The 13,270-nt window shown below is 44.8% G+C and overlaps 1 protein-coding gene across 1 annotated transcript in view; it reads left to right on the forward strand.

The window, feature by feature from the left end:
* disc1 (DISC1 scaffold protein) overlaps positions 1–13,270 on the forward strand; it is a 51,016-nt gene that overhangs the window by 18,599 nt on the left and 19,147 nt on the right. Inside the window, exon 11 of the mRNA XM_080016141.1 lies at positions 8,178–8,238. Coding sequence (XP_079872267.1) covers positions 8,178–8,238 — 61 coding nt within the window. The remainder of the gene's footprint in view (positions 1–8,177; positions 8,239–13,270) is intronic.

Raw genomic sequence — 13,270 nt, forward strand, 5'->3', positions numbered from 1 at the left:
CTGCATCCACTTGTTGGGCTCTACTCTTCTTTCCAGTCGGTGGATTCGAGCTCATCACTCCTATATTTCTGGCTCATTAAGCATGCCTGTGTTTGCTGCACACCACGTCAGTAGTGATGTGCGGTAGAGCCCAGAAGCCCATGCAAAATAAATAAAGATAATGTGTCGATGTCAGAACCATCATTACCGTATGTCAACGTCAAAACAATCCGTTCACATTTCGCTGACGACCTCGTGGGTGTGCGTGTGAGCACTAGACCAACGCAGGGTCTGCTGGCGTCCTCACGTGTCCTCTCCTTGCTTTATCCCTGTTATCAGCTGTGATAGACTCCAGCAACCAGGAAAAGGTAGAGCGAGAGAAAATTGATCTAAATTGATGTAAAATATATGAACCAGAACAGATGATGTCAATGTGAGACATTGCACCAATATATCAGTTACATGCTCTGAAATGAAACACCACCATTTTCCATGTTTTTTTTTTTTTTTTTTTTTTTTTAAGACACAACCATCCTTTTCTGAATGCACCATTTGAAAAAAAATCCACTCAAATACGAGGAGGAGGGGGAGGAGGAGCGCTTTGTAACTGAAATGCTCTGTTGACGCTGCTCGACATCAATGAGCGGCGGCTCCCCTCGCCCCAAAACAAAGACGAGTTCTGCCGTCAGTGGGGACCCCGCATCAATGAGGTACCCGCAGGATTGGCTATTGTTTACAGCCAGAGGGAGGGAGGAGGCGGGGGGGGGTCTGGTCTGGTGGAAATGAGCCTCAGACTGTGAAGTAGCCAATTACCTCACGGCTAGGATGAGGTGAGTCCTGTATCCATGCGCACACGGGATATAAATACCGCATTAAAAAAAAAGAGTGCCATTTGCTCCTTTAATTTTTAATTGTAGTTTTTGGTGGTTGTAGGTTGGGGGATAGGTCTGCAGGCAGTGGTAAATGCAGATGCAAATGGGGAAAAAAAAACGATAAATGCAATGTGACAGGAGCAGCTGCAGTGCTACTCTCCTCCGTTCATCAGTCACACACAGAGATTTCTCAAGGAAGGAAAAAAAAGAAAGGTCATTTTGCTGCTTTCGGGCTTGGGGACGGGGAAGGGGGAGTCGAAGAAGTGACAAGCATGGGATGGGTGAGATTGATGGAGCGAAGGTGGAGGGGGAGGAGAGGCGGGTCGGTGAGCGGTAGGGGTGCGGCTGATCACAAAACTCACAGTTCGGATCGGATCGCGGTTTTGAGTCACGGATCGGATCATTTCTCGGATCAGCAAAAAAATGTTTTCCATTTATTTTGTAAAACACTTAAAGCGAGGAACTTTTGCCAATGAAACCATCTTCCTTTAAATGTGGTAGTGAATGAAAAAATATGATAAGCCCCCCAGAAACTGAATTTAATTCCTACAAGAAGTGTCTCACATTTATTATAACAAACTAAATTTCATGAAAATTGGTTCATAATTAAGCGAGTTACAGTGGATTTTGTAGAGAAGTCTGCATCTCTCAATACACATCGTATTTGTTTGCTAGCGGCTCTTGACCACTCCAATATGACCGACGTGCAGACGCATCGCGGCGACATGCAGCAGCTCATTCACCACACGTCGTAAAGCAGCGGCAACACAGCGCGATGCACCCTAAACCGATCGCTGCGCTTCAGAGTAAAACGCAACAACATCTGCCTTGTCTCTTCTTTTCACTGCAACTCTGCATCGAGATTCATGCAATTATTACTTTAAAAAAGTCAAACTTTCACTATGATGTTTAAGGTTTGCAATTGATCCGCGGTTCACATGTGGCAGGCGATCGACACGGATCACGGAACAACTGCGTTCCGTTACACGGGGGTGTAAGGGCTGATGGCTCCTGGAGTTGCAACTTCAAGACACAGACAAATAGACGTTCATAGACCTTTCTATTGTCCGGAATGTTGACGTCAACCCAATGTCTTGTGCCACCACCAGGGGGCAGCCTCTCGTTATTCAACCGAGTTGGAGGCGTTTTTTTGACAGAACAGTTGTGGTGACACCCTGAGGGGAAGGAGGACCTGGGGAGGTCCCCCGAGAACTAGATATCTTCCAGGGCTTTTCTTTCTGGCTGTATTCGCACTGCACTGGAACACTGAAGTGACGTCATCCAATGGGGTTTCAGCTTGAGTTGAGTGTTGTATTTACTCCGCGGCTTTCGCTCATTTCCCCTCATCTCACCATCAGTCGACTAAAATCAGCTTCTGAACAAATTTGAGGCGAGAAATAAACAATCCAGTTGCTGAAACTACGATCGTTCCTAGTTTATGCAGTGTGGACATGAAAAAAATGGAACGCTTCCTGGAAGTTATGAAGGACTAGTTTCTGCGGTGCGAAAAACGCCTGCGGTTTTATTTTCCTTTTTTATTCATTTATTATGGTTTTATGTAGTGTTGTTAATGCCAAAATTGAAACTGCTCAAATACTGTGACAAGTATGCTGATGGGCGAAACGCATCACTGTGCGGTAATCTATCCTGATTAGGAAGGACTAAGACATAATCACCATATCTTGCTCTCCATAGTGCAACTTGCACGAAAAGCAGGAGGTATACCCAGAGTATTCTGGTTCAACAAAAAAAAACAAAAAACAAGAATAAGGTGAGGGAGACGTCCGTGTGTGGGCAGGGACTCTTTGAGTTAATCATCGGCTTCGTGCCTTGCTCAAGTGCTCAAAGTGGGGGAACACGGTATGGCAGCACACTTTCCATAATGCCGCACTGACACCATAGCGAGGGTCTCATTAAACTGTCATCCCGTCGGATAATAAGGGGATGGCGCACCCGGGCGTGGAAAATGATAGCCCACCAACAGCACATTAGCATTTCTCCAGCCTGGAGGGGGCCGGGATTCCACATCTACATCAAAGACAGGTCCCGTTCCTCTGGGGCGGGGGAGTCTACTTATGGGCGCTTATCGCTGATCGTCGTATGCGAAAATCTCAAAAATCTCTCAATCAGGTATTTGATTGATTGATTTATTTATTTTTGACTGCGAAAAGGCCAGTTGTGGTGGCGTCAGTTTCAACAGTACACTTCCACGAGGAGCTTTTTTTTTTTTTTTTCTATTTACGTACCACGGTAGTTCAGTGGTTATCCCGTCAAGCTCTGTGCATATCCAATCGGTTACGTCCCATAGATCCGGCGTGTCTGCTCACGGCGCCGTGTGCTGGTGTGGGCGGCCGGCGGTCTGAGAACCGTTGCGTCCTAAATTGCCGTTGCTATCGAGTGCATTGGAGACCCCCCACCCCCCGTGGTATAATGTCGTTCCCAGGAGAGCACTCAAGTGTTACTACATTTACAAATGAATAATTAAGCGGCCGAGGAGCGGTGCCAAAATGGCATCCAGGAGTTGAGGCCGACATGAAAATAGCCTCATGTGGCCTCTCTCTTCTATGAAAACAGTTCCTATAATTTATTTTTAAATGTTTTAGTTGGCCTTAGTTTCAGTGTCGTCACCCCCCCCCCCCCCCTGTTGTACAACCCACAACTCCAATGTCACCTCTGTGCTGCGGTGCGTGATGGGAAAGAAATGTATTCATATTTTTGGGTATTGGGGGGTGGGGTGTCCACAGTGGATTTTTGGGAGCTGTGCCGGGGCCACACTTGAATAGTGCATTGCATTCTCAGCTACCTTTCTGCGCCGCAAGCACAAGTACACATCAAAACACGGTCACCTCAATTAACAACAATTGGCACTGCCCCGTCAATGCGGCGCGGCGGCGGTGGAGGACGTGCTGTATATGGTTTATTCATGACTTCTCCCTCTCTCAGCCGCGTCGAGGACTTTGATGGAATGTGTGACAGCTCTTCTCCAAAGTGTGCAGCGATTGCGGCCGGTGTACAGTAGAGTGGCTAAGTGGGCCGAGGGGGGCCTGCTCCGTGTCCCCGAGCTGTTTGGCGGTTTTTAGATTTGCCACCGCGTACACGAAGGATGAGATCTTGTTGTGAAAAATTGGAAGCAGAAAATTCCACGCACGTCATCACAGAGATAAGAAACACCGCAAACAAGCCCCTGACCCCCCACAGGACGCCTGCTCTTAGACGGGTCGGCGAATTTAAGAACGTTGCTGGGATTCAAATCAATCACATGAAGGTGATTTGAATGTGGATGGGACACGGTGTTATCTGTGCAACAATACTGGGAAATATAGAAGGATGGAAGCCCCCGCATTAGGAGGGTATATACTCCTTACCCTGTGGTAGGTGCTGTCTGGGGAGGAATGGGAGGAGATGATAATACGAATACGAAATGAAATGATTTCCTTTCCGGCTCCTTAGCACGTAGCCACGTTATATGTTACGCCGCGGTTTGCCGTCTGCTTCTCCGCGCCGTGTTCCCACAGCCTTGAGTCTCCGTCTGAGATATCGGTCTGTGTCTCCAGCCGGGCTCCCCCCTCGCCCAACTCTCCGGGCGCCATCGCACGAAGCCGGGCGTCGTGTGTTTGCTGACAGTGGGTGCTTGCCTCACCTGCCGTGCCGTTCGGCTGAGAACAGCCCGGCCCCGGGTTTCGGGCACATTAATCACAGCCGGAAGCCTTCAATTCCATTACAAAGACGCACAATTCCTCTCCCGCCTTATTGTGCCGTACCTTATTGTGGCGCTGCGTTTGCATATGGAGACCGCCTCTGATTTGTGTGACAACACCGAGGCTGCACAGATGCCGGGGCGCTTCCATTGTCGTCCAGCGGCGGAGGAATTACCACATTATTCACTTTCAATTAGCGAGCGGCACAAACGGACGCAACGCAGCGGGCGGATCCACAACACCTTGGCTACTAGTATGATTACACCAACTCATTAGCTGCAGGTAACAGCTCCATTACCGTGAATTACGCCTTCCCCACATACGCCGGCTTTCTTTGCTCTCTCCATCCGACTGGAATCATTCGATTTGTAATGTTTTTTCAGCTGGTCCGATATCGAATTCCCCTTCATCACTGCTTAATTGGAGCAATAAATCAGTATTTTCGACTGTTTGGAGTTAAAGTCAAGCCACTCTCGATACTGAGCCACAGCTGCAGTTGTAGTTATGAATAAGGCTCTATAGGATTTTGGCCAGGGTCATTGGCAGCGCCCGGTGTTGTTTACTGCATGCGGAGATCACTGGCGCGAGGGGGGAAGCGAGGCTTATGAATTAGATAAAGGATCCGTACACGCTTCTTTTTCTCTTTTGTTCCATATCCAAACACAGAAAAAAAACAAGTCTGTATTGCAGGCCAAGTTGGAGACTTGTCTTATTCTTCGGAGCCTTTTCTGTCTCCCTGTCTTGGGACTGCATTCACATGGCCTGCCAATGACCGCAGCCTCCCACAGTGTTTCCAGGAAGCGGGCTGTCCCTCCCTTTTGACTTGCTCGAGTCGACATTAATCTATAAAGGGAGTATTATTTTGGCTCGGGTGATGTCACAGCACTCCCTAGATCAGTGATTCTCAAAGTGGGGTCCGTGGCACTTAGCCAAGAGGTCCGTGAAACGTTTATGGAGAAAACAAACAAAAACTTAAAAATATAAAATAAAAATTGTGTCCTTGGAAGGGGTAAATCTTTTTATTTTGAGGAATATATATTTTTTATGCAATATATATACGCATATAATTATCTCCTTTTAGACAAACAAATCCCGACAGGCACCTCCTCACCACTGAGGAGGTGCCTGTCTCTATAGTAATTCTGTCTATAGGATTTGTGATTGATATTTTGTCGAGCTACAGTGTTATTTGTTAATTGAATTTATGTTAATTGAATTGAATACATTGTTTTTGCATTCAGTATTTTGAAATGGTGCAATACAAATATTTTTATATATTTATATATACATGTCATATTTAATACATTGAATGTTTTTCCACGAGTAATAATATCAAATTATATTTTGGGACATGCTGTACGCGTAGGGGTCCTTGGCTTATTTTCTCTTGTAATCGGGTCAGTTGGTTGAAAAAAGTTGTGAGAGCCCCTGGCCTCAATAAAGAGCGTTACTAAAGACGAGAAATCAATCAAACTTCTCAACCTCCCTCTGTGTGTCTTTGTCGTTGAGCTCCTCGCTCGCCGCCTACTATACCGTGTCAGATCCGTAGGTGAGCAGCGGTATCTGTAGCGGTGCAGGCGCTTTAATGCCACCAATGTTTTATTCAGTGGCTATCTAGGGCCTGACGAGAGAGACTCGCGTCAGGTGGGCCGCCATGGCGCTTTGGCAATTAAGGGAGGCGGTAAGTGAGTGAGCTGTCTGGTCCACACGCACCAGATATGTGATATCCATTGTACTGGCTTCATCTCTTTTCCTCCCCATGGGATACTTGGACCCCAGCAAGCCGTCATTTCTCTCTCTCTATTTGTCTTGCACTCACATCCTGTATAAGTTCTGTCTGTGTAGATTGATATTGTTCATCTCAGTTCTTCTGAGACCGGGTGTGTGTGTGTGTGTGTGTGTGTGTGTGTGTGTGTGTGTGTGTGTGTGTGTGTGCGTGGCTGTCTCAGTCTCTGTGTGATAACACGTGTCACATATACTCTGGCTCGGGTCACAACAATTAAAAGTCTCAGTATACAGTGTGTCTGTGTGTGTGTGCGTGTGCGTGGGTGTGTTTTATTTGTATTTTTTTTCCTGTTCTTTTCCTTTGTCCGGCCCTCCTCCTGGCCTCTACTCCGGAGCTGATGCCCGTCTAGCACTCCGCCGTCGGAGACAACGACAATTACAAATTGGAGTTCAAAAGTCCAGGGTGATTCCTGTTTCAATCAGGACAACTAATTAGGTTACTTATCTCGCAGCGTGAGCTGACAGTGACAGCTGAGCGGGAGTGTGGATTGACGATAAAAATAGTTGACTTCCAAAGGATTTTTCGTTTTCCATATGGGCCCATGCTCACTTTGCGAGAGAGAGAGGGAGAGAGAGAGAGAAAGAGAGAGAGAGAGAGAGACAGAGAAACAGAGAAAAAATATTTGGTTTGTGTATGCTATTGTGTTCAGACCTCCGCCACTGCAGGGGTAGGGGAGGTTCTCATGTTTCTTACATGAGCTCATTAACAACACTCTGATTGCCCCCCATCCCAACCCCCATCCCAACCGGAGCCAAACCTCAGGCGCTGATGGTGGGAATGAGGAGGAGGGAGTGGGGTGGGGCAGAATGCACAAAGCAGTTATGAGGAGATGGGGATAATTCAATCCCTCATCACACAGAGCCTTGAAGACTTTAATAACATGCCAAATATTTAAAAAAATCCTCCCATATCTTCTGGGAGAAATGCAGCAATGTGCAAATGCAAGCGTTGGATCCCCCTCCTTGTGGCCGTCGGCTGAACTGCGTCTAGGTTTCGCGTCATAAAATATGTCCCAAAAATGGGAGAGCTAGTTTTTTCCCAGTACGACAGCGAGTAGATGGATCAGACATTCAGCATGTTCCATGAAGGAGAGTTTAAAACCTTCTATATAATGTTTGCAAAGTGCAAAAAAAATAATTACACTCACAATTCACTTATTTAAGAAGAGATTTATTGATAGTGAATATAATGACATGAAGGTTAACGTTAATAATGTCATTATTATATATATATATATATATATATATATATATATACCTGACTTATTTACTTACTTAGGGATTTATATTTTTAAGTGCAATGTTTACACAGATCTATCTGCATTTCTGTGAAAATCCTTATTTGAATTTACTGTACATATCTAGACACTTTCAGCTGCCGTCTACATTATCTCCACTTATATGTTTAACTGTTTTGTTTAGGTTTACATTTTTCTGTTTTTATTTATTTTATTAAATCTTGACACAAACTACATCATTGACACTTATTCGTTTTCATTGTAGGTTATCTACACTTATCTGCATATACAGTACATGTATATATGTGTGTGTGTGTGTGTGCCTGTGTGTGTGTGTATCTATACTGTATATATATATGTATATATTGCATTTGCATGTTTCCCCATGCAACTAAAGCCTCTTGAATTTAAATTGAATTGGATTGAGAGGGATAGATAGATAGATAGATAGATAACCCCCCACATACACACACACACACACACACACACACACACACACAGAAACACCCATCAGAGGTTATAAGCGTGTAAATTAAATATAAGTGTAATGAAGTAACAGGCTGTTCTCTTTTTGTGGTCCTCTTTTGACACCCAACCCGGCACAGAAATCCGTCTGAAGGAGAACACGTCCAAGTACATTGAGCTGCTGGAGGACAGGCTGCATAGGTAAGAAACCCCCTTTTTTTCTGGTTGCCCCCTGCCCCCCTTCCCTTCTTCCACTTCCACAGCAGGAGTGGATTTTCCTGTTTTTGCTTTCCCCTCGCTCCTGGCACCCGTCCTCCTGGTACTTTTCCTGTTTACCTGTGTGTCTTATTATTATTTATGGGAAAACTGGGCACTGTGGGGAAGGTATTTTTAACTAGACCACTGTTGAGTTAAAGAGGAAGAGGAATTAATCTCACACCACCACCAGTCTCAAAGGAGAACTCGGCTACTCTTTTTCCCTCCATTGTCCTTTAACTAGGCCATTGAAATACAGAAGAACTCCAGCGCAGAAAATTGCCGACTGGAACCGAATATGTCTTCTTCTTTTTTTTTTTTTTTTTAACGTGCCGCAACAGGACCCTTTTTTGGTTCCACAAAGAACCTTCCAGAACCTAATCGGAACCATTTATTTTGAACGACAGTCAACAATGATTTAAACTTTGTCACAAAAACATCAGAAAAATCCAACAGTATTTCGTATGATCCATGAAGATAAAATAAATACATTAGAACAAGGGTCTGACCAATACTTATGCTTAGTGCAATACCTGTGTCCAAGTTTGGCCTGTGAGAGTAGCCGTCCTATCAGTTGCATTAACAGGGAAACGTTTTCAATAGGCATTTGACAATAGAACGGGGACATTTTCTGATTTGGGGTTGGCACCCAGGTATTGTTGGTATGAAAAAACTTGCTCATGACTACATAAAAGAATGCGACATCTTGACAGTATGTTGAAAAGGTTGATTTATACGCCAGCTTGCCACGTCTGGCCATCATGACGTGCCAATGAAATGTTCGAGTGTTGCCTTGTTTTAAATTAGATAACTTTGAATTTTGTCCTTGTGGCCTCCGAGTCCCGGTGCTTGCGTGTTTCCAGCTGGCAGCTCCTGGGATGTGCTGTTTAGAAAGCTGTCAACACAGTGAAATCTGGCCCCCATTGTGCAAATGTTCCCAAAACATCCCCGAGACGGACATTTTGGTCGACGCAGCAGCCGTTGCCAAGACGACAGGGTTTTCCATAACTGCGTTGGGTTGTGCGATTTGTATTGTTTAATACTGTAGACTGGGGATCTCAAACTCAAATGGCCTAGGGGCCCTTCTAAGGTCTTCTTCTAGGGGGGCTGTGTTGAACTTCAAGGGAAATCCAGCATGTTTTTTAAATTATTTATTTATTCATTTCCCCCCGCACGTTAGGGAATTGCCTCCTAATCCTGTTAGAAATAGCTGTCTTTTGATCTATTTAATTATGTTTTATATTTTGAAAACATTAAGTACATTTGTGTGGATTAATTAAGCATTGGGATTTGAAAAAAATATTTGTGGGCCAGAGTTAACAATATATTATGTACCATGTAATAAATTATATACCATGTAGCGGGCCACATTAAATTGTCTCGGCCCGGGCCTGTAGTTTGAGACCCCTGCTGTAGATGGATGATCTCAACAGATTAGGCTGTGTCATGAGGACATTTTTCATTATTCTCTTCTTGGAAGCAAATTCAGCGCCACTGCATTTGACGTATTTTCAGTTATTACTGCGTTGATATCTAATTTTAAGTTATAGGATTTGCTTTTGGCTTAAATCAGCATTCATTTATCTGGTTATCTACACATCTTTATGCAATCATTCGTCGCACCAAGTACACAAAGAAGGACACACAGAGTATAAAATAGAGCTTTGCAGCACTTAAATTAAGATCTGAATCAGACCCATTGTGTTTCACAGATGGTTAAGTACAGCTGATAAACCATGACTTTGTATAGTTGCCAAGCGAAAAATAATATGTGGGAAATGCTTGCCAGCATCTGCATGCGATGATATTTTGCCAGACGTAGTATGCTGTGCTGGTACTTTCTGCATACTATTTGAGCACACTAAATACTATGTGGCAGTTTTGCCTACCACACGCCACCCAAGTGGTGTTTTCAGGGACCTCCGGCACAGAGACACAGAAGGCGCGGTTTCAGATACACAGTTTATTGTAGAGAGTGGTGTAGGTGGAATAGGCCAAGGAGCAGATGGACAAGTGTCATGACAAGGGCTCCTCTCCTGAGTGTGTGTGGGGATGGGAGTTTTACCTGTTGCTCGTTAGACCAAGCAACGAGCAACAAGTATGCAGGCACACTGATCCTGGGCCCCAGTTACCTAGATCCAGGAAAGGTGTGGCTGCTCAAACCATACCATCCCCACACCACATACCCCCGACACCAAACTGAGGCCAGCAGAGAACAAAAAAAGAAAAACAATGCCTGGACTCTTGACACAGGGTTCCCATACCTATAAATACAGACCCTGACACAGGGTTACCAGACCTAAAAAGGCAGACATCCATCCCCACACCACGCACTAATTTCTTTTTCTAAATACTGAAGTATGCTAGTGTGCCATTTCGCATGCTCCAAAGGAGAGGGGCCGAGTCACGGCTGGGAGAGTGATCGCAGTTATCGTCAAACGGAGAGTGTACGTCTTCATCAGCTGTTTTCCTGTTGTTGAAATGTCAGCTCCCATCGAATGTAGTTCCTAGGAGAATAGCAGGAGATGGTTTTCGTGCTCTGTACAACATTCAACGAATGCTTGCGTCATTGACAACAAACAAAGAATGCCAATGGAGGAATGAATGTCTTGTGAATAAATTATTGTACTCAATAACTCATTAATGACTTATTGTACTTAAATGATGTGTACTTATTTTGCATATATTGCAAATATGCAATATTTCAGTTTTACCACAATAAAAATGTGCTCCTTCACAATAAATATATTTCTGATAGACATCTCTTTGATTTATGAAAACATATGTATCTTTATGCATCATTTGACTTTGGTGTCCGGGCTCTGCTGCTCATCACTCCTGGCACGGTGTATGTCCAGCAAACATGGGCATACTGTACTCATTGAGCTGGAAATATAGTCATGATGAGCTTGAATTTCCCCATTGGATAGAAGAGTAGAAGAGCCCAACAGGTGGATGCAGGGGTGGTGGAGGGGGTGCAGCAAAGCACTTAGGGCAAGAGGAATTGGCTGCTTAAATAGGCCGGCGCATAGGGGCGTGAAAGCGTGTGGTGCCGTTGAGCTTCACAAGCTACATATCATTAGCAAAGAACATAGGAAGGAAAAGTGATTCCATATCATCAACTATTTACGCTCATACATAACATCACACCGGCTACAGTTGGGCGGCATGACAGCGAGAGAAAGCTACGCGGCCACTTGAGCTCGCAGCTTGGAATCCCACACAAAGCGGGATCAGCCCGGTAGGACCGTTGGCTCTTCAGGGCCACTGCCTCAGCGATCTCCTCGTTTTGTAGAAAGGGGACAGCTTGCTGAATCTTTTCCTCTGAGTAATGAGGGGGTCACCTGTCTGGATGGGAGCCAGAACTCATTCTCTCTCTAGCCGGAACTGGGTGCGTGTGCTGTCGACTGGTGCACGGACTGTGGTCTGGGTGATCATGGAGCGGCATGGCTTCGGTCGCAGCGCCCAAGCAGGGAAGAGAAACTTATAACCTTCTCTGTCAACAGCACAGATGGTCTTTTTTGTTTTTTGTTTTTCTTTTCCGAGGGACTTTAGACCTTACCCTCACCATAGTACATTTCATTACAGCATAGAATTCCCTCCTGGATATTGTCCCCCATATATAACACACCGTCGGCTAATTTCCAATCCTCCATATCGTCATTTATTAATTGATTGGTTCTCCAGAATGGATCAGTTTCCATAACCTGTGGAGGTCCAGGTTACATCAGAGGTGAACAAAAAGAAGCTGGCTCTGTGGCATGGATCCACTTCCAGCTTGGCACAGTGGTTTCTTATTTGAGCCGTTTCACACACTTATGGTCAATTTATTCAGACACATAGACAGAGATTCACACATAAAGCACACACCTGTGTAGGGCTTGGTTTTGGTACTCAATACCAAAATAAGCCAATACCAAGTAGTATCGAAACCTGCATTCCATCCTTTTTGTACCCACATCTAGAAAAAGGGACTTTTTGTATGGTTTTGCTTGCAGCCAATCACTGCAAGTGTTTAAGGTGACATGTGATTGGCTCACTACCGCAGCAACAGCTACAAGCCGGCTAATCACCGCAAGCGTTTTTCGATGTTATGCGACGTGCTCACTACCGCAGCAGCAGCTACAACAGTCGGTTAAAGTACAGGTTTTTCAAGTCAGTCTTAAAACAACAGTCAGGTGTCCATATGAACAGTGTATTATGAACAGCTATTTGTTTAAAATTACAGCGCCCAAATACTTAATTGTACAGTTTTGTACAGTTATTTAATGAGTATTTCAATCATTTCAACACTTTCAAAATGTATTTGTGTAAAAATCATTTGGATGGGCGAGGAGTGGTGGCGTTTTACGCAACTGAGTGCTTCCATGCCCATGAAGGTTATAGTAGAAAAAAAAGGTATCGAATGAAGTACTCTATTGGTATTGGTATCGGTATCACTATCACCTTAAGGGTACTGGTATTGGTACTGGTATCGTCATTTTTTAAACAATACCCAGCCCTACACATGTGTATACAAGGTATACAGTGTGTGTGTGTGTGTGTGTGTGTGTGTGTGTGTGTGTGTGTGTGTGTGTGTGTGTGTGTGTGTGTGTGTGTGTGTGTGTATGTGTGTGTGTGTGTGTGTGTGTGTGTGTGTGTGTGTGTGTGTATACATATACTATAGAGACACTGAGCCATCATCACCTGCAAATAAGTGGTGAGGGAGGCACCCTTGTTCCAGTTTACAGTGGCATGGATGGAGTGTGTTAAAGGAAGGAAGGCTGGTAAGGAAGCACATATCCGATGATGACTCTTGCAAGACGTCTGGTCTCCCTGGAGACTGGTGGTGTTAAAAAGCGCAATCATTTGTTCCTTTTCCAAGGACCGGTGCGGGATATTGACGAGGGAGCACACGCTGCAGAATCAGCTGGAGCAAAAGCATTGTGGAGACGTCTAAACCTAAATTGTTGTTGTTGCGTGTATATATATATATATA

The sequence above is a fragment of the Zeus faber genome (assembly GCF_960531495.2).
Source record: "Zeus faber genome assembly, chromosome: 16".
In the NCBI taxonomy this organism is placed as follows: domain Eukaryota; kingdom Metazoa; phylum Chordata; class Actinopteri; order Zeiformes; family Zeidae; genus Zeus; species Zeus faber.